This window comes from Prionailurus bengalensis, chromosome E1 (genome assembly GCF_016509475.1).
Source record: "Prionailurus bengalensis isolate Pbe53 chromosome E1, Fcat_Pben_1.1_paternal_pri, whole genome shotgun sequence".
NCBI lineage: Eukaryota > Metazoa > Chordata > Mammalia > Carnivora > Felidae > Prionailurus > Prionailurus bengalensis.
Genome location: NC_057347.1, coordinates 38,907,895 through 38,927,951, shown reverse-complemented (window position 1 = coordinate 38,927,951; position 20,057 = coordinate 38,907,895). Strand labels below are relative to the sequence as shown.

The following is a 20,057-nucleotide window of genomic DNA, read 5'->3' as shown; positions in this document are numbered from 1 at the left end:
CTGGGATCTCTCCCCTTCAATGCATGCAGCCACCTTTACCCAAAGCTTGTAGATTTAAAATCACATGGTCTTCACACACACACACACACACACACACACACACACACACACGTAGTTGGGTGGGGGGGATTCTTTGCAATAGGTGCTGAGGTATTGGCAGTGATGGGGGCTCTAAGCTGAAAGAATGAAAGAACTTTCCCTAGAGGAACAGGTCACCGAAAACTGCTCACAACCTCCACTACCCTCCAGCAAAGCCTTTAGCCACCAAAGTGTGAGATCTGGAAAGGGGTATTAGTTCCCCTACAAGGTGAGTAGGGAGTTGGGGGCAAACCAAAGTCCCAAGCTCTTGGGGCGGGGAGGCCAGGAGGAAGCGAGAGACAAATCCCCCTGGAAGGCTCTGGTTCCTCTCCTGCTCCCTCCACTATCACCCCAGCACTGTAAATTCTCCTGTCGAGGTGAGGTGGGGGAAGGGGGATTAGGCAATACTGCAAAGGAGGGTGCAAGGGCGTAGGGCCTGGGCAGACCTTCCCCCCACTTTCCATTCTTAGCCTGAGATAGGGGAATGCCTGGGAGGGAGCGCGGGAAGGGCGCTGCAGGGTGCGGGGGGCTCCGAGCTCTCAGACACCCCACTGTTCCCAGGCTCCCACCTCCCCGGACCACAGTGATCAGTGGGGGAGGAGGGATGGGGAAAGCCTGAACTGGCGAGAGGGAAACGACCAGATCAGCAGCGGAAAAGCCCGGCGGAAGGCGGCCGAGGGGGAATTGGGAAGGGGCGTGCGCGGTCCTACCTGCTCAGGTGTGTGCTGGCAGGGGGGCGATGGGGTTCCCAGGAGAACCGGGGAAGCCCTCTCAGCTCGATTCAGGATTCCCCCCTGCTTCTGGGTTAGGCTGCTGCAAGAGGCACGGGTTTCCGTTGGGTCCTAAAGGCCACTCGCCAAACAGTAAGCTCTCCCCGCCCTCTTCCACCAGCCCTGGCTGGGTCAGCGGGTGCAGAGCTGACTGATGGGGGGAGAAGGAACACACTGGGAGAAAGCAGGGTGTCTCAGTCATGGGCTGGAGACCGGAACAGTCCTCAGTCTCAAATACACAGCACATGGATGACTTTAGCTGAAGATAGGATAATATTTGACAAGAGGAAAAGGACATTTCTGGGGCGCCTGGGTGGCGCAGCCGGTTAAGTGTCCGACTTCAGCCAGGTCACGATCTCGCGGTCCGGTCCGTGGGTTCGAGCCCCGCGTCGGGCTCTGGGCTGATGGCTCAGAGCCTGGAGCCTGTTTCCGATTCTGTCTCCCTCTCTCTCTGCCCCTCGCCCGTTCATGCTCTGTCTCTCTCTGTCCCAAAAATAAATAAACGTTGAAAAAAAAAATTAAAAAAAAAAAAAAAAAAGGACATTTCTTCCTTCCTGCCCCTAGCAGATGATTTGGGCTTTGATGTTGAAGATGGGGGTTAAGATTTCCTTCCTTACCACTCCTGTTAAGCCACTTAGCCATTGATAATTTGGGGATGGAGGTATGCATTTTGGACAGGTGCTCACTCCTATCCCGCCCCTCAGAGACATAGCACAATCTCCCCATCCCTCCCCACTATTCCTAAGTACCTAGGACGCCACCCAGGGGAGGGGAGGGCGATTTCCCCACAAGTAAAAGGGCGATGAGACATCCATAGCAGTTTGAAACTGGTAGTTTCATATCCTGGCTAGGGTGTGTGTACCTGGGAGTGTGCTAAAGTGGGCAGACATGCACATACAGATGAGAGTATGAGCAGGTGGAGCTGGGGGGCTTTGGGTTACACCTATCACCAGAAATGGCAATTGTCAGCAGAAGGACGAGATTCAGAACACATAGGGGTCAACCAGTGCCGCTGCCCAGCCCTTAATCCTGAAACTTTACCAGAATGAATTCAGTAAAGAAAGTATTTTCCCAGCTACCATTTGGGATAAATACAAGGGACAGAGGGACCTCTTAGCACAATTAGATCAGCTTCAAGGTTACAGGCCCAGTTTAGGATAGGTGATTTTCCCAAGTACCTCAAAAGGAGGCACTGGGGTTTGGGTTTGGTGGGCCAGGGAAAGGTGGATGGGAGGGCTGCAGAGGGCTGGAATGAGAGTACTTTGCAAGGAGAATTGCATGCATCTCCAGCACCAGCAGCAGCAGAGCAGGGAAAATGTCATGGGGTGAAGGGACTCTGTGGGGCAGGAGGTAGTCAGGGACAGATTCGAGGGCAGGGAGAAAGTATGGCCTCTTCCTAGAAGGGGAGAGGGCAGCAGTGTTTCACCCACATCTTTCTCCCCCTTATAGGAATTACTGAGGAAAGGAGCTAGACAGGAAGGATGGAGGCCCCAGGGTGGAGTCCATGGGGTGAGCTCAGGTCAAGCCTTTCTCCCTAACGTGCCTCAGTTCCCTCCCAGCTGTTAACCAGGGCTCTTGGTTCTTCCCAGGCAGTTAATGAGTGTTTACAAAAGAACTTGGAGATCCTCAGATCTCAGCTGGGCCGCCACTACAGTTATAAAGCCCAATAAGGGCGAGTGTTATTTGGAGAGGGGAGGAGTAGGGCAAGAGGGAAACGCACTCCTCTCTTACAAACTAAGGATAAAACTGAGCCCAGAGAGGAGCGCAAGCCTCAGCTGCCACAGGATATCCTTGTGCCCAGGGACGGAGGTCACGCACCCCAGTACCTTCAACCACCACCAAAGGCTGGCCTCCAGCTAACTGCAGGCAGAACCCAGACTAGCAGCTGGTCTTCATTAACTCCAGCTTTTTTTCACCCCCCACCGCGAACCCAAGGCTTCTGCAGGCCTTAGCTAGAGGGGGCTGCCCTAGCCCGACCTTGCAGCTGACTCGGGGACTGGGGGCACCGCACCAAAGGCCAAGTTACCAGCTGAAAATAAAGTTGAAGCAAGATTCCCTTTCCCCATGGGGAGCAAGGAGAGAGGAAAGAAAGGAGTGTGGGGGTGAGAGGGTGGAGGTGGGGGAATTTAGGGCAAACAGCAGGCAGTGAAGTCAGCTGGATTGAGGCCCAGAAACCCCCACACCCTGGGGCCAAGTCTTACTCCAGCTTTGCTTTCAGCTTGAGTCTTGGCTAGGCCCCAAACTAGGGAAGGCCCTGGCTGCCCCTTTCCGCCTCCCTACCCCCACCCTTATTAAATACACATTTTATCTCTCAGCATCTTCATTATCTTAACTGAAGGAGACAAGCAGTGGATGGCGGCAGCGGAGAGGAGAGCGCGTCGGGAGAGGGGGGCGGTGTGGGGAGCAGGCGCACCCTTGTTATAAAGTGCTGATCTAGCTCTTTCAGGCAGTGTGGGAAACAGAGGAGGGATCAAAGAGAGGGAGGCTGATTCAGAACTCAATTAGAGCTTTTTAAAAAAGGAGCTGGCTCTCTCCTTTCCCCAGTCTTCAGACAGCCTCTACCCAGGCCCCTTGCACCCAATTAGCTTCTACTGCCAGTGCCTTGGGGCTGGGGTTGAAAATCAAGGGAGGCCAGAGGGCACACCTTCTCCCCCTACAGAATGCACTTCTGAGAAGAGGGAGACCAGTGCTGTTTGCAGCATGAAGGGGAATGTCTTAGAGGGCACCTCAGATTTTCAGGAAGAACCTGAGATCACCACTTTCTTCAAAAGTTACAAAGTGGGACACCAAAGGTGTGTTCCTCCCTGATCCCTTGCCAAATGGAGGCAAAGCTTCCGGCCAATCCCTAGGGACACTAGGTAACATCCAGACAGGTGCCCATCTTCCCAGCCCATGGGTAGGACTCCCTCTCCCCACACCCGAGGCTTCCTGGGAGCAGTGTGGAAGTTGCCTCAAGCAAAATGCCACTACATCAGAGGGAGCGATTGGTACGCATCTGTGAGACCAATAAACGCTCCACAATGTGTCAAGACACATCTTGTAAGATGGAGCACCCTTCTTTTACAGGGCCCTGCTCCACCTCCGTGCAGAAACACCAACAGTGTTTACCTTCTGATAACTGGCCTCGAGATGGAGGAAAAGGCAGTGTCTTCCTTGGTTCATTTATCCGTCCATTCAATGACTGTTTACTGAATACCTACCAGGTACCCAACGCTGTACTAGGTGCTGGGGACAGACACAAAGGTAAGTAACATCTTGGCTCTTTCTTTTGGTCTCCCTCGGTAGTCAAGGCAACACCTCTCAATAGATATTTTTGAAGATCCTCAAGAAGTATCTCAATCCTACCTCCCAGTTCTTATTGGTCAATCTTAAAAGGGCACTTAATAAAGGCAGGGAGCAGTGGATGGGGGGTGAGTAGCAAATAGAGCTCTGCCAATATTTTTGATCTCTGCGTAGCTTGGACCTCACACACTCTTGCCAGTTAGTTATCTACCCACAGGCAAGTCTTCACTGAGCCAGAAATGTCAGCAGCAGCTCTGGGGTTGAAACACACCAATTTTATTGTGTCTATGTTCTTTCCATGGCAATACCCATCAACACTCTACGGAAGCTTAATCTGCTTCTGTGAAGAAATATAAATCAGGATATAGACACACACCCCACCACCTTCAAGAGGAAGAATGTAGGTCAGCATCTTTGCCACTACTCTATGTGAAACAGGCTACAATCCTGGCAAAAACTAGTAACCACAAGTCCGGCCCATCCCTCTAAAAATCCCACTACCTTCCCATAGCTCTCAGCTTCAGTGAGAAACGCCAGTAAGAAAAGCACTTTCTTCCTCCTCTCAGTCTGCTCTCTGGCTGTCTGAATTACACTTAAGACTTCACTGACAAACATACATCAGCTTTTGCTCCCACAAGGGCAGTGGAAGCCAAGCAGGGACTCTAAGTCTGCTTCACGCATCATTGACAGAACCAACCCTGTTCCAATTGCTGAAGTCTTAAGAGCAGCAATGACCTAGAAATTGACAGTGGGGGGAGAACTGAAGGAAAGGAAACTAACAAACCAGTACACAAAAAACCCTATTTCCAAATACCAGGGGAAAGGGAGAGAAAAGAGGTAGAGGGGAAAGAAATTTCGCCCTTTTGAATCTGCAAATGCAATCTTGGCTCAGAGCCATGGAGGATACATAGCAGCCCCACTGCGAGTCAAGCCATGTTCCTGACTCAAGCCCTACAGTTAAGAGAAAGGCGCCAAGCCTCAAACACAACGAGGTGGGGAGGCCGCTCCTTTTTGGGCAGGATCCTACTGTGGACACAGAACAGACAGCAGCTGCCCACAGTGTGGAAACAAACTGTAAAGCAGTCACGTCTCTTAAGGCTGCAGCATCCAATAAAATGTAATTTAAATCAAGCCTCGCATCTGTTCTCAATCCCATTCAGTCTCTGCTTTCCATCAGCCTTCGGACAATCTTTGCAATTATGCTTGTTAACCCTTGTAGCCCCAGACACTCTCAGGCTTCTAGGTACAGAACTGTGTTTTCCACTTACAGATGACCCTCAGAGGGAGGGAGTAACCTGGTAAAGGTGAGAAGGCGAGAACGACATTCAGACTCTCACGTACAGACAATGCTCTGCCACACCCACCGGTGGGTAGTGTTCATTTCAGAGGGCTCTCTCTGCATGTCCTTCTTCTATCCCATACCATCTGCCGTGGCCCAGATCACATTACAAGGATACAGTGGGCAGCATGAATGAAACACTGGCCAACAGATCATTTGTACAATATCAAGTTCCCCAACTCAAGTCCTGTCCGAGAGGTAAAAGAGCTCAGTGAGCACAGACTTGGTCACTGGCTCTCAGACCATTCACATCGCACATGGTTTGCATTCCAAGCATCTGCTTGAGTTATAAAAGTATAGTAATCTCCCAAAGGGATCAAACTGGTTTTCTCCCCCTTCCCTCAAAACTACCCCAGCCCCAAGCCTGCAGTTTTAAGGTAGTCAGTGTTATAATGGTGCCCTCTGGTGTCCCCATCACAAATTACCATTGAATGCCACTGGAAACCAAATGAAGCAAAGGGAAGACTTGAGTAGCCACATGGATTAATTTATCTAATAAGACTGGAAAAATCTGAGGCTCAGATGAAAAGGCTCAGATGAAAATCCAACCCCAAACGAAAGCATCTGGAAACAAGTGGCTTCATCTGAGGGCAGCTAAGACTGTGGGACAGTTTGGGGAGAAATTTTCACATGGTTTTCTGAAACTCTGAGCTCTCTTGAAATGTGCATGCTTAAAAAGACAAAGGATGCAACTTGAAAATAAATATATTCACAATCCGTACAGTTACTGTCCCTTTACCACCCCCACGGCCTTGGGAGTGCCCAAGAAGCTCAATGAGTCTTTAAAATGTCACCGTGGAAGCACTTGCAACACAAACACAATATCCTCCAAAAAGAAAGAAATTCTTTGATCAAATCTCCAGATCTCCACGTGGACTTGCTTATTTTCCTACAACATCCTTTTTCTCTCTTCTTACTCTAGCCCCAAGGTTCTTTAAAATATGCCAATGTCTGACGAAACTAAGAGGTAAATACAGGTACATTCCACAACATAAATCTTGTGTACTGCAATATAAGCATATTGGTTAGAGATACACAAGAGGTGGAGGTAGTGAATATAATTAAAAAAGGTCTACTTGGTAATTTTTAATGCATAAAATAAGACCCCAAATTATTATTCTGCACTAATATTCATGAATCCATAGATTAAAATTTATCAGTTTCATGTTAAAAAAAGGTCATATTGTTTTCACAAATTACCATTGAATGCCACTGAATGGATAAAGTACTAAAATGAAGACTCCATAGATCTCTAAATGCCAGCTGGATACTTTCAGGTAGCGTCATTAGTATAAAAGAAAAGAATTTAAGGCAATCCAGTAGCTAAGATATTTCCGATTAAAGCTTTGTCTTTTAGAGCATGCTCTACTTCCTTCTCTTCAATCTTCAAAGACACCTGGAAAGAAGAGAAAGGATTTTTCATGGTGGAGAACTCACAAAAGTCAAGTTTTTATTACACACATTTCTACCATGTTGAACTTCTGTCACAAGAGGCAAGAAGTCAATGGCCTGCAGAGAATGCTTCATTCATACCATTGCCCCATCCTCACAGATCTTTTTTTTTTTTTTAATTTTTAAAAATGTTTATTTATTTTTGAGAAACAGAGTGCAAGCAGGGGAGGGGCAGAGAGGGAGTGACAGATCCAAAGCAGGCCCCAGGCTGTGAGCTGTCAGTACAGCTCAGACAAGGAGCTTGAAATCACGAACTACCAGATCGTGACCTGAACTGAAGTGGGATCATGACCTGAGCTGAAGTCAGAGCTTAACCGACTGAGCCACTAGGTGCCCCCCATCCTCACAGATCTTTAACTCTACTTAACAAAAAAAATTGTTTACCTAACTGTGGTCATATTTAAATCTTTACTTTAGCAAAAGGTAATCTCTCCAAAACATGACAATTAAAAGCATTATCACAAAGAAGCAGTTAGTTGTACCTTTGTGAAGCGGGTTTCCTTGTTTTTCTTTAATCCTAAAATGCCCCTGGCCTCCAAGAGCCCTGAAAGTGACAAACACTCTGACTGGTCCACAGCTGCCACCTGCTGTTTGCGACAGACGTTACTATAGGCTTCATGTAACTGGGAGGAATAAGGAAGAACAAAAGTTGTTTAAAAGTTCTATCTTTTGTAACTTTATAATCTTTTTTTTTTTTTTAATTGTGAGTTCGCATTTGTAGGTTATCTGAATACCCTAATTTTCCCTCTTTTCAATCAAATCCTCGAAGAGGCACACTGTAGACATTGCCAACAGACTGTACTGTAATGCAGGACAGGAGCTCTATATATTTCTTAGGGAGAGGAAGAAATGGAGAGGAGGAAATTAATGGGAAATTCTCAACCACAACCCAAGGGAAATAAAGCCAGTTGCTTTTATATGGTACCAATATTTATTCTTATTGTTAAAAATCCATTTTTAATTCATATCAGCTGGAGCATAATAGGCCTTTTGGACAATATCTGCTCTGCAAAGCAGATTCTCAACTCACCTTCCCCAGAGTGACCTCTTTGATTTTCAGCTGCCTGGTCAAGAGCAGCAAAGAGCAGACCAATATCTTCTGCTGAAGGGGGAAGGAATCTTGTGCCCCTTCTTGGCTCAAAGTCATTCTGTTACCATCAACTTCTGAGATGACTTGGGATATGTGAATAAGACCAACCCTCTTGGGAACCAGTGACTCAGAGGGCGATTTACCTAAAAAGTAAATAAATCAAGCTTAATTAAAATTTTAAAATATCGTGTGCATTGAGACAGATAATACTAAGTTTTAGCTGAAAGAAATTCAAGCGCAGTCATGTGGTGGCAAAAGCGGAGGTTCCAACTCTGTGACTAGAAGCCAAAGGATGAGAGACAATGCTATCCTTAAAAATATGATGACTTGGAAAATTGGGTTTTCCTCTTTCTGGGTAGAACGGCAAGCTATTTTGTCCTGTGGAATGCAATTTAATGTCAGGGAGACAAAATCCACCTCAGGAAAGAAGGACTAGACAGAAAACTACTGTATTCTGCCTTGGAAGTTCTTAGTATCTTGAAGATGAAAAAGAACAGAACCTTAAGGCAAGGATGATTGTGCATGGTAATTAAGAAAGGAAAAAGAAATTGTAAGAATTACCTAATATCTTGAATCAAATGAGTGGCTAAATGTGGACAGTAAAGGGAATTCTACATAATTCTTCTAGATATCCTCCCCAAATAACCTTTGAGGTTTGGTTCACTTGCCTAAGCTGATCTACAATAGAGCAACACTTGAGAAAATGTCATTGGATATCTTAGCAGATAGCACCATCTCGGAGGCGGGAGGTTGGGGAACTGCCAACGAGATGCCTAGGACTGTGGCCTCATTGTTTGGACAGAGGAGGGATTTGCTCTGTAACAACCTTTGCCTAAGTTACTTCCTCAGACCACGTGCAGTCACCCCAAAGCAATTTGCTTCTATTTTGTTACCACAAATGGGATGCTGCTGTGAACTAGCGGTAGTAGAGAAACTGGAGATCACTGATCAAGTAGCTGAATCTTAAAGTTGAAAGGAATTTAGAGGTCTCTTCTTGCTTCCTACCCCAAACAATCCCAACCAGTGATCATCTATCCAGCTTTTGTTTGAATATCTTCAAAGCTAGGGAACCCACATATGTGTCAAAGAAGCCCAGTTACTGCTATTTACGAGAAAGTGCCTTCTTATATTTAGTTGAAATCAGCCTCCGTATAGCTTTCTGGAGCCATTAAAAGCTAATCACACATACCAGAGGTCAAAAGACAGGAGTGTAGTTAGTCTGATAATTTATGCCAGAAGCTTACAACCTCCTTTAGCTATGTGTGTGCCAGTGGTGCTCACAGGGGCACTGACAAGCCTAAATGTTATTGCTTGAGGAAAAGGAATAATCTGAAAAGTTAAAGAGAAACCAATAACCTAATCTATGCATTGGTATATATTACCTACCACTAATTAGCATACGCTCTGAATTTGGCTACTTCTGAAATATTTTTATTGATTTCCTTTCAACAAATTGATGAAAAGGAAGGGAGGAAGGGAGTGAAGGGGAGTGGGGAGAAAAAAGAAAAGGAAAGGAAAGGAGAGGAGAGGAGAGGAGAGGAGAGGAGAGGAGAGGAGAGAAGAGAAGAGAAGAGAAGAGAAGAGAAGAGAAGAGAAGAGAAGAGAAGAGAAGAGAAGAGAAGAGAAGAGAAGAGAAAGGAAAAGAAGAGAGAAAAGAAAAGAAAAGAGGGAAGGGAAGGGAAGAAAAGAAAGTGAGTTTTCTATGGAACTATAGTGCTAGAAACAATTTTGATAACTCTCAACCACTGCAAGAGTGAAAGAGGAAACAATCAAATCGGACTGTCTTGTTTCTAAAGGTTAACACTGGATATTAAAATACTGACAAGATACATAGTTCAGGGCCATTTTACATCCGCCATGACTAAGAGAATAAAGCTAACGGAAAGGAAAATTAATTTTGTCATTTTTCTAACAGCCCACTGTAGCAATATCATGTTTGTATCTTCACCCTCCTACACATGTGTAAAGGCTTGAGATATCCCAAGTTGAACTAGATTCTCTCACTGTCTGACTCTTATTTACTGGGCTTTCTTTTCACCTATATCAAGACCTAAAGTGCACTCAACACAAGAACCCAGAGAGAAGCTGGGCAAGCCGTATTGTCTACAATTTTCATTTCTAGAGTTTAGAAAGGAAACTTACTATGACCCAGCCATTTCTATAACACCCTGGGGAGCTCATTTCCAGCAATGCATGGACTACAGTACTGACAGGCCAGACTCAAGTAAAGTAGATGAAATTGACCAAAAACAGAGAATACAGAACAGGATAAGTGTGGATTTAACTGTGTTCATTTCATCTTTCTACCCCTTTCCTCAGAAAAGTTAAGCTTCCAATTATAAAGGAAGACGGGAAGGAGATAAACTACTTACATTCAGACAGCGGTTTGAGGATAGTCTGGCTTTTGACATCCGACTCTACAATTTCAATAGCTCTCCTATAAAAAAATATTTCTAAAATTAATTTAGGCTGAGCCAAACCAAACACCACACCAAACCACCAAGCTCAAAAACAGACACATGTTTTATAATTTCAAAGCCCCTAAATGAAGCTGGGTTATGTCTCAGCTAAAGGGGACTTAATTGCCTTGAAATAATTTCATGGACCAGGGAATCTGAGAAACTTCAACACTATATGGTTTCCTCTTATAGATGCCAAGTAGGTCATCATACATGTGGCCAATAATAACATTCTGAACAAGGAAAAAATGTCATGGATAGGAGAGGATATGTGGGTGGGTGACTGACTACAGAGAGCCAGTACCACCCATACGCACTAGAGCTAAAAGGGGAGTCCTTGGCTACATATACATATGATACATGTAGGCTAAACCACACCAGCCTACATGACAATTGCTCATAGTTGCAGTCTTTACCCAACTAGTTTGCTGACTAGGGGAAACTTCCAAATCCAGGATCATGCCATCTAGCAATAGGCAGAGCTTACTCTCCCACTGCTGTCTCCAAAGTACTTTGCCCACAGGAAGCCATAAGCCAGGCCTGGATCTTTTGCATGGCAGTAGGGGGAGGTTGGACCAGCGGGCCAACACAGCAAGTATCATTTTAATGGACCCAGTGTCCCTACTGGGAAGGAAGAAATTTCATCAGTCAGCACAGAGGCTTTCCCCAGCAGGAGGGGCAGAGGATGGGAAGGGAGAGAGAGGTCTAGAGTACAACTGTGGGGGACCACCAACAGGAGGAAGGGGTGCTCACAAAAGGAAAGGAAGGAAAAAAAAGTCTAAAGGCAAAGATGGTTCAGGTCCATAAATAAACCTGCTTGAGACCAGCTAATGGAAAAGTAAACTGGAGTCTTTTTTAATACAAATGTAATTAACCAATCTATAATCACCACAGGGAGTGCCAGCAACATCTCATTTGTTTCTCCCTCTGTAGGTAATGGACTGATAATGTTTCAGACATTAACACGGTGGAAATGCAGAGCTCCCCACTGAGAAACAAGTTCTCCTTTCTGAGTGTAAAAAGTGGCAGAATGCAGCCTCTTAAGCCACATTCACTTGAGTTACATGAGACAATTAACATCATTTCTTTTTTTAATAAAAGTAGCCGACAGTGCCATAACTCACCTGCAAACATCTAGTGCTTTTCGAACATCTCCTGAAACAGCAGAGACTTTTCGGGCACAGAATTGAATTGCAGCATTGTCCAGAACCTGATCTCTAGATACCTTTGGACAAGACATAGGGGATGACAACATGAAGTATAATATTCCCCCTCTCTGTAATTTAGGTCCCTGATATACATATTTTCACGTTAAGTCTAAACTTGACTGGCCACCCTTTAGGATCTAAGAGATGCCTTTTTTGCTCATAAAGTAAATGGAAATTTCACACATTGAAGCATTCTGTAAGCATGTACTTGAGGTTCATGAATGGGGAAAAAAAGCAATCAGAAATTAGCAAAACTAAACTAAACTAAACTAAAATCTATTTGGTCATTTTCAAGAGAAAGTTTTTTTTCATAGGCCCTATTTTTAAAGGCCAATTAAAAAGGATTGAGGGGCAGGGCGCCTGGGTGGCTCAGCCGGTTGAGCATCCGACTTCTGCTCAGGTCATATCTTGAGGTTTGTGTGAGTTCGAGTCCCACAACAGACTCTGTGCTGGCAGCTCAGAGCCTGGAGCCTGCTTCAGAGTCTGTGTCTCCTCCTCTCTCTGCCCCGCCCATGCTCATGCTCTGTCTCTCAATAATAAATAAACATTAAAAAAATTTCTTTTAAAGGATTAAGGGCACTTGGCTGGCTCACTCAGAAGAGCATGATCTTAGGGTCATGAGTCTGAGCTCCACATTGGGTGTAGAGATTACTACAAATACATAAACTTGAAAAAAAAGAGGAAAAAACAGTATTGAGTGATTCTTCTCTTATTTTTATTCCAACACTGAGGCACCCAATAAACGGAGCCTTGGGTGGAAATTCATATAAAAATGTTCTCACTATGGCCCACCAGAGCTCCCTGCTAAGGAAAGCAATCTAAGCAAAAATATTTTAGAATGACTGTTAGGCTTCCCCTCCAGAGCTGATCCAAGGGATACATAATGTGGTACAGTAGGTGGGACTTACCAGATCAAGCCGATCCTGCAAGATAGCAGCTATCTGATTTTTGGTATAAGGTGGGAAGTTCAACAGCTGTGGCTTACATTTTTCTCTAGCTTGAAGCCTCGGCAGAATTCTGTCCGTGAGATCCAGGGTATTAGCAATACCTGAGGAGATAAATACTACCAATCATCACGGTCAAATCACCTATAAGGAAAACTAAACCCTTTGAAAGCTGAACAAGATTTCTAGTTATAATCCAGCATTCTAACTGTTGCTTCTCACTTGCCACCCACCCTCCACCCATACTTATTAGGTAAGATGTACACAGTCACCTTAGAATGCTCTGTTCAAGTTAGGTTTAGAATTGTTCACTAATAAATAGGACCAGATAGTCCAAAAATCAGCGGTCTCTGAAATGAAGTATTATAGCATTTCTATTCAGACTTCACAAAACTGATTTTAGGTTAAAACTACTATTATTTTGTAGTAACTTTCATTTTGATAAGAAAGCAGAAAGCTGGCTTGACATAATAGGTGATAGATAAGATGAAGCGATTAAAAAAGAATTCTTTAGAACCATCCTGTAACATTAGCAACTGAACACTAACCAATCAGCACCAATCGAGAATTGCTTAACCATGGCCATTCGAACAGCGTGTACAACACATCCTGCCCTTTGCTGTCCAGCTGATCCACCTCGTCCAACACCAACACACTACATATAAAGAGAAGTGATTAGTATCCATGTTCACCTTAACTCTCCAATCTGTGAGATCTGGGCTGACTCAAGTCACATTCCTACAGCTGACACCAGTTTGGAGGTCATAAGCTGTCCTCTCTCCAGTCACTGTTACAACGATAACCCCCCACCATCACATAAAAGTAACATACAGGTTTTTCAAGCAATTAGTTTAAAAACATTTTTTCCAATTTAAAATTAGAACGTGTATTTTTCCTCTCTTCTTTCCCTTTAAGCATATGTAACTACCTCTTGTACAGCAAATATAGGAAATGTTCTTTTTTTATACAAACTGATAAATTCAAGAGACTAGAATATGAGTTTGTGGGCAACAGACCTTGCAGATTTTTATAGAACAACATGCAGCAGAGCAATACTTACATCATGGGGCCCTTCTCTGCAGTCATATGGTTTTCCAGTTTCTTCATCATGTCCTTCCCAGCTGGCCTGCATACTTCTTCCTGACAAATCTCCTGAGCAATAGCTGGGAATACAGCCTGGGCAGTCCTCAAGGACATGCAATTCAGCATGATAGTTTTAAAGCCTTTCAGTTCCTTCTAGAAAAATGCAAACATGAGAGATATTTTGCCCTCAGATAAAGGTTTGATGGGACCTAAAGCGTCTTTGAGGAGTTAAATGCATGTAAGAGAATAAGTTCTACTTTCATTTAGAAAGATTGAGACAATGATGGGGCGCCTGGGTGGCTCAGTCGGTTAAGCGGCTGACTTCAGCTCAGGTCATGATCTCGCGGTCCGTGAGTTCGAGCCCCGTGTCGGGCTCTGTGCTGACAGCTCAGAGCCTGGAGCCTGTTTCGGATTCTGTGTCTCCCTCTCTCTCTGACCCTCCCCCATTCATGCTCTGTCTCTCTCTGTCTCAAAAATAAATAAACGTTAAAAAAAAAAATTAAAAAAAAAAAAAAAAAAAGAAAGATTTAGACAATGAAACTAAAAACATCTTATTTGAGGGAAGACTTCAATCTCCTAAGCATGTCTACTTTTTCTTAACCCTTAATAACCAAGTATCATTTTAGCAAGAGCTTCATATTTCAGACTTTCAGTGTACCTTGAGGTCTTGCAGAATTCGGCTTAAACAGGCAGTTTTTCCAGTTCCAGGAGGACCAGAAAGATAAAGACTTCCAGCTTTTTTCCCACAGATGTGCTCCCTCAGGAAATTCCTGATGACATTCATCTCCTTTTCCCTGGCAGGCAGCCGATCTGGGACAGCTGTATTCAGGACCAGCTTTGCTTGCTGGTAGCAAGTGCCTGTGTCAAACGTGAAAGGACAATTAGATACAACAGAGGAGACTAAGAAGATCCACTGGGTTTCATCTGGAGTCACCAGCTTGTTTATGAGGCTGTACTAACAGCTGACATGTAAGAACGAACCTTCTTGCTTGAACAGTCTCATACATGCAGATTCTTTCTCCAGTGGACATCTCTGCTCAGAATTTCTTGTAATCTCTTGACCTTTTCGAACTGAGGAATGTATTTTGTTTTGGTGAACTCTGGCTTGTTCTCTTTTGCTAGGAGACTTAATTGTCAGCTGATTGTCAAACACCAATCTGCGCCCCTTAGGTGTATGGAAGCGAGGGGGGCCATTCTCTTTTTTGCCTTGTTTTGGTGGAGAACAGGGTGGCAAATGGGGAGTGTTGCACAGATTATCATCACCTGAAATATATTAAAATCAAAATATGGTCATTCATAGTAGTGGATAGTAAAAGGACTTGGAACATCTCTGCTTTTCTCAGCAAGAGTCAAATTTCCATAATCAAAACCACCAAAATAAAATGCCTCTCATCTAGAAGCAAATACTGGCCACCAGATGGCACACTGAATCTTACTACTATTTGGCAGAAAGCAAACGGGTTTAGTGGGATGAAATTTTTAACATTGCTCTAAAACAAGGTTTGTCAGTCTTGGCACCATTGAGATCTTGGACCAAATAATTCTTGTAGGGAGCTATCCTGTGCATTGTAGAATGTTCAGCAGCATCCCTGGCCTTTATCCACTATGCCACTCCCTCAATTGTGACAACCAAAAATGTCTTTAGATACTGCCACATCACCCTTCATTTAAAAACAAAAAAATAAAAAAAGATCTAAAACAAGACAGGATTACCAACTACTGTTCTAAAACAATCTTCTATTATTTTGCTTCTATTAATTTCACCATTAATGAGGTGAAAGCTTCAAAATACCATATAAATAACTGCAAGGTCATTTAAAACACTGACGACTAAGTTCAAAATTAAGGAACTGAATACCAGAACTGTTAAGCAGTTCAGAAAGTGACCTCAACACGGAGCTTAACTCTGAAGTTCAGTAAATGAATTTGGCAACTATTTTGAAAATAACCAAAGTGAACAGAGTGGTCTTTTTTTTTTAACTAGTTTAAGAACACAGTGGTCTTAAATGAACTTAGGAAGCTGCTTCAAAGGACTAGGCATCTTATTGTTGAGGAAAGAGAGGTCAAGAGCTACCAGGCACAGGGCGCCTGGGTGGCTCCATCAGTTGAACACCCGACTCTTGATTTGGGCTCAGGTCATGATCCCAGGGTGGTGGGAATCAAACCCCGAGTGGGGCTCTGTGCTGAGCGTGGAGCCTGCTTAAGATTCTCTCTCTCCCTCTGCCCCTTCCCCCCACTCATGCTTTCTCTCTCTCTCTCTCTCTCTCTCTCTCTCTCTCTCTCTCTCAAACTAAACAAACAAAGAGCTACCAGGCAAAAAGTTGTACTTCTATAATGGATAGCTTACCAAGACGTTTTCTGGGGCTGAGAGGCAGAATTTTTACAGAAGAACTGCGTGAGGCCTGGACATTGGTCAGTTCTAGTTTGGTGTCACCAGAAGTTTTAGCTTTGTCCAATGTCCGAGACAGCTTCTTTTTTGGAAAACTGATTGTAGCCTGTGACTGGGATCGGGTTTGAGGCATGATGGCAACACAGCTGGGTACAAAAAAAGGGAACAGGGCAATCTGTCAATATGTAAAAAATGAAGGAAAAGTAGCTAACATGGAATTTATAACGATGAGCAACATTTCATAAGTAAATTATGTGATAACAATATTTTAGCATTCAGTTCTACTTCACATCCAAATCTGAGCAATAATAACAAACACTTGCTGTCTACCTACTACGTGTAAGACGCCGTTATAAGCATTTTATTTTCACTTTAAGGAATCTCTACACCCAGCGTGGAGCTCCAGACTCATGACCCCTGAGATCACAAGTCGCATGCTCTAGGGACAGAGCCAGCTCGGGGCCCCTTAGGCACTGACTCATTTAAGTTTTACACACTAGAGGTCGGCACTCTTACTATTCTTATTTTACAGAGGAGAAAACTCAGAGGCACAAAAGCCCAAAGTCATAGCAGGCCAGGCATTCTGGCTCCAGAGCCCAAATTCTTAACCACTTGAGTGATGCAATAAAAAGTTTATCTTAACTGACTTCTACAGGACTTCTAATTCCCTCACTCCGGGCACGGGGTGTGTCTTTATCACCAGGTTGGCCCAGCACCCTGACATATATACGGTCTTCCCTCCACCCTGCACTCAGTCCTCACGCCACACCTTCTCAACCCCACTCCGAAACATCTCCCTCCTTCGACATTCAGCCCCTTTATTCCACGCACGACTGCCAGGCTACTCCCTTCTCTTACTCCGACCCCAGACCTCCGGCGATCTGAGCTCTTCTCCCCTCACTTCACCTCCAGCCTCAGGGGGAAGCAGCGGCCCTCGCCGTAGCCGCTCTCCCAACTCCGCTGCCTCCTGGGCCCTAGGCCTCCCCGAGCAATCCTCTCCTCTCCACCTCACAAGGCTGAGTACCTCAGTGCTGGCTCTTTCTCACGTCTCTCGCACACGGCTTCTGGGATTCTTCAGGGCAAGTTCCGGAATAAACTACACACCAGCTGCAGTAAAGCCCAGCCGCACTCGCGCCAAATCTGCAAAGCCGCAGCTTTACCGCCTCCCGCCAAAGCCCGACCAGGCTTCTGATTGGCTGTCGCTAGAGCGCCGCGCGCCTTGGCCCACGCCCCCTCCTTCATTTCCAATCCAGTCGGAAGGACCACAACCAATAAGAGCCCCAGATCTCAGAGCCACTGCCAGGCCACGCCCATCGAGCAGAGAGGGATTCTACATCCGGGGCCTCCGCGGAAAGACGCAAGGTTGCGGAGGGAGCGATTCTGGGTAAGGCAAACCGAGCCGGCCGCAAAGGGCAGCGGGAAGTGTAGTCTTAGCTGCAACGCGACTCTGTTTCCATGCTCATTTTTCCGTGGGAGGTGTAGAGATGTGGTTGCCCCTTCTCACTGGCGCGCGTACCCATTTTCATTATCCTAATGGTATGCATTTTCAGAGACCTACTACCTGTCATGACAGGGGAAGAAGGGGCAGTTCTGTGTGCCAGGCGTGATACTAGGCGCTTTACTTACCTAATGTTCAACCTGCAAGTCACAAAGCGAATGTGCAGAGGGTTAGAGGTCACAGCATCTTGGTGGCGATGAAGAGCTTAGGACCCAGATTTCCTGACACCCAAACCGAGGTTTTTTTTGTAAAGCTCTACACATACATAAATAAATACACTACACTCCAATCGCAGTATCTCCTTGATTTGTGTTTCAAAGATAAGAAATAGGGCCAGGCCTTTGCTTTCGTTAAAAATAACATCCTGTGCACCTTCTTATCAATTCCATTAATCCACACCTTGTGGGGAGCTGAGAGAATTATGGACCCTTAATTTTAAAACCTTATTTTATGGCTGAACACTGGGGTTTCAGGGCCAGAGAAGACCCCTATAGAAGAAGAGGCAAGCTGAGCTTTTAATGAAAAATATAAATTAAAGGAGTAATTTACAGGCCGGCTTCCAAAGCTAATAACCTCAGGTTCCCTTGAAGGCCAAAACCCAATTCTAGGTGATGGCAGGCATTTGTCTTTCATTCTTTAGTTTCAAATGAAATACAGCAATGAAGCTGAGAAATAGGAACCAATGGTATTACAATCATCAGTTAATTATAATTAGTTCATACAGGAGATAAAGCACAAATACTGAGTGTTTAAGTGTATGCCAGGCACTGAGCCCACCTATTATCACCTTACTCTCACAAACATCGCATTAAATTGGTGTTATTTTCGTTTTGCAAATGAGGAAACTGAAATAGAGGGCTTGAGTAAATTTGCCCAAAGTCACACAACCAGTAAGTGGAAAAACTGGCATTTGAACTCAGGAAGTCTGACAGGAGATCAAATTCTTGATCACTTAAATACAGGGGGAGGTATTAGATGCAGGTCCTAAGTAAGAAACCTTCTGTGTACTTCTAAATAGGAAGGGAGGGGGGTGCTTAGTTGGCTCAGTCACAAGAGCTTATGACTCCATCTCTGGCCATGAGTTCAAGCCCCACGTGGGGTGTAGAGATCACTTAAATAAAACTTCAAAAGTAAATAAATAGGAAGAGATGGTGAAGGAGCACATTTTGGGAAGGCTCTCTAGGAGCTGGAAACCCTAAGTGGAGAGACTAACTGACGTGAATGGAAAAAGTGTTACCGTAGAATGGAGGCTTTTTGACTTGATGGTATTTCCGATCTCTTAATAGAGCGATAGAACCCAGGAAGCAACATTTACTGTTCATGTATTTTGATAACCTGGCCACCTAAGAACTGTCCTTAATAACCTGAAATGGAAACATGTGTCCAGCCAGCTTTAAGGGGTAGTGGCAAACAACCTCCCTCAGTTACAGTGGGCTAGAGGGAGCCCAGGAAGCAATGAGTACTTAATATACACATCTTGCAGGCTATGAAAACACTCACCAAGAAGAAAAACAATGGTCCAAAATAAGCCTACAAGATTAAATGACCACCGTGGAAGCAGGCAGAGAATCACAGAATGTCTGGATTGAAAGGTCCCTAAAAGGTTACCTACATGAAGCTCTCCCTTTCCGATACTACAGGAACATGCTGCACATGCCACCAGTTTCTTGCTTCTGTGCCTCTGTCCTTGCTGTTTCCTCTGTGTGGAATGCCACACACCATCCTCCCTCCCTGGCTGTCATAAAGCCTCTTAATAACCTACATAGGTTTCTCCTGGCAGCTGTCCTGAAGTGTCCTCCTAGACTCTGAGCTCCCTGGAGGCAAAGACCGTGTCCTATTCATCTTCATATTGTAGGTCCCTGGCAGAGTAAAGTATACAATACGGGCCTGCTGAAAGAACGGAAAGGACATTCCTGCCAACTGGATATCCACCTTTTTCATGAACACTTTTTGTGGCTGGATAGCATAGAGTCCTTTAAATTTCACACCCCATAACCTAGGAGTGGAAAATTAATTCAATTATGTGTAAAAATGATCCAGACTGGGCTCCAGTGCTGTCATGATGTCAGACGTGAAGCATTTCCCTGTAGTTCTCCTCTGGGGTGGTTAGGGTCCTGAGGTTGACATTTTCCTTCTCTTACCTCTGTCTGCAGAGTAACAGAAGTCAGAGGCAGGCAGCATCCTTGCAGCTGTGGCTGGGTGGGGCCAGGAAATACTTAAACAGGCACATTCACAGTAAGCAGCTGTGTCTCAGTAATAATGACAGTTGACACACTGGAGTCCTTATCACCTGCTTAACTGATAACACAGTAGCATGAGGGAAGGAATCAAATCACACTGGAAGGACCCATCCAGTGCACCACATCCTTGTGTGTGCACCCATGCGTGCACACACACGCACACACACACACACAGACTAGCAATACCATCTCAACAGGACAGAGAAAACCTTACAGGGTTAGGAA

At 44.9% G+C, this 20,057-nt stretch overlaps 2 protein-coding genes across 4 annotated transcripts in view; both read right to left on the bottom strand.

Annotated features, from left to right (window-relative positions):
• Positions 1–909, bottom strand: part of RARA (retinoic acid receptor alpha) — a 43,668-nt gene extending 42,759 nt beyond the window's left edge. The window contains exon 1 of the mRNA XM_043584358.1: positions 789–909. The gene's annotated coding sequence lies outside the window, so the exon portion shown is untranslated. The remainder of the gene's footprint in view (positions 1–788) is intronic.
• Positions 910–6,156: 5,247 nt separating this feature from the next.
• On the bottom strand, positions 6,157–20,032 carry CDC6 (cell division cycle 6). 3 transcript variants are annotated; one of them, XM_043584354.1, is made up of 12 exons: positions 19,734–20,032; positions 16,053–16,240; positions 14,687–14,968; positions 14,364–14,563; positions 13,683–13,858; positions 13,171–13,277; positions 12,587–12,726; positions 11,595–11,695; positions 10,384–10,448; positions 7,952–8,154; positions 7,404–7,544; positions 6,157–6,865 (listed from the first exon to the last, which is right to left on the bottom strand). In XM_043584354.1, exons 2-12 carry the CDS (start codon positions 16,225–16,227, stop codon positions 6,776–6,778), a joined length of 1,680 nt encoding a protein of 559 aa, XP_043440289.1. In that variant the 5' UTR covers positions 16,228–16,240; positions 19,734–20,032; the 3' UTR covers positions 6,157–6,775. The 3 variants fall into 3 exon arrangements, with proteins under 3 accessions (XP_043440289.1, XP_043440291.1, XP_043440290.1); XM_043584356.1 differs by having other exon boundaries at positions 13,683–13,855; XM_043584355.1 differs by lacking the exon at positions 19,734–20,032 and adding an exon at positions 17,119–19,706.
• Between the last annotated feature and the right edge of the window lie 25 nt (positions 20,033–20,057).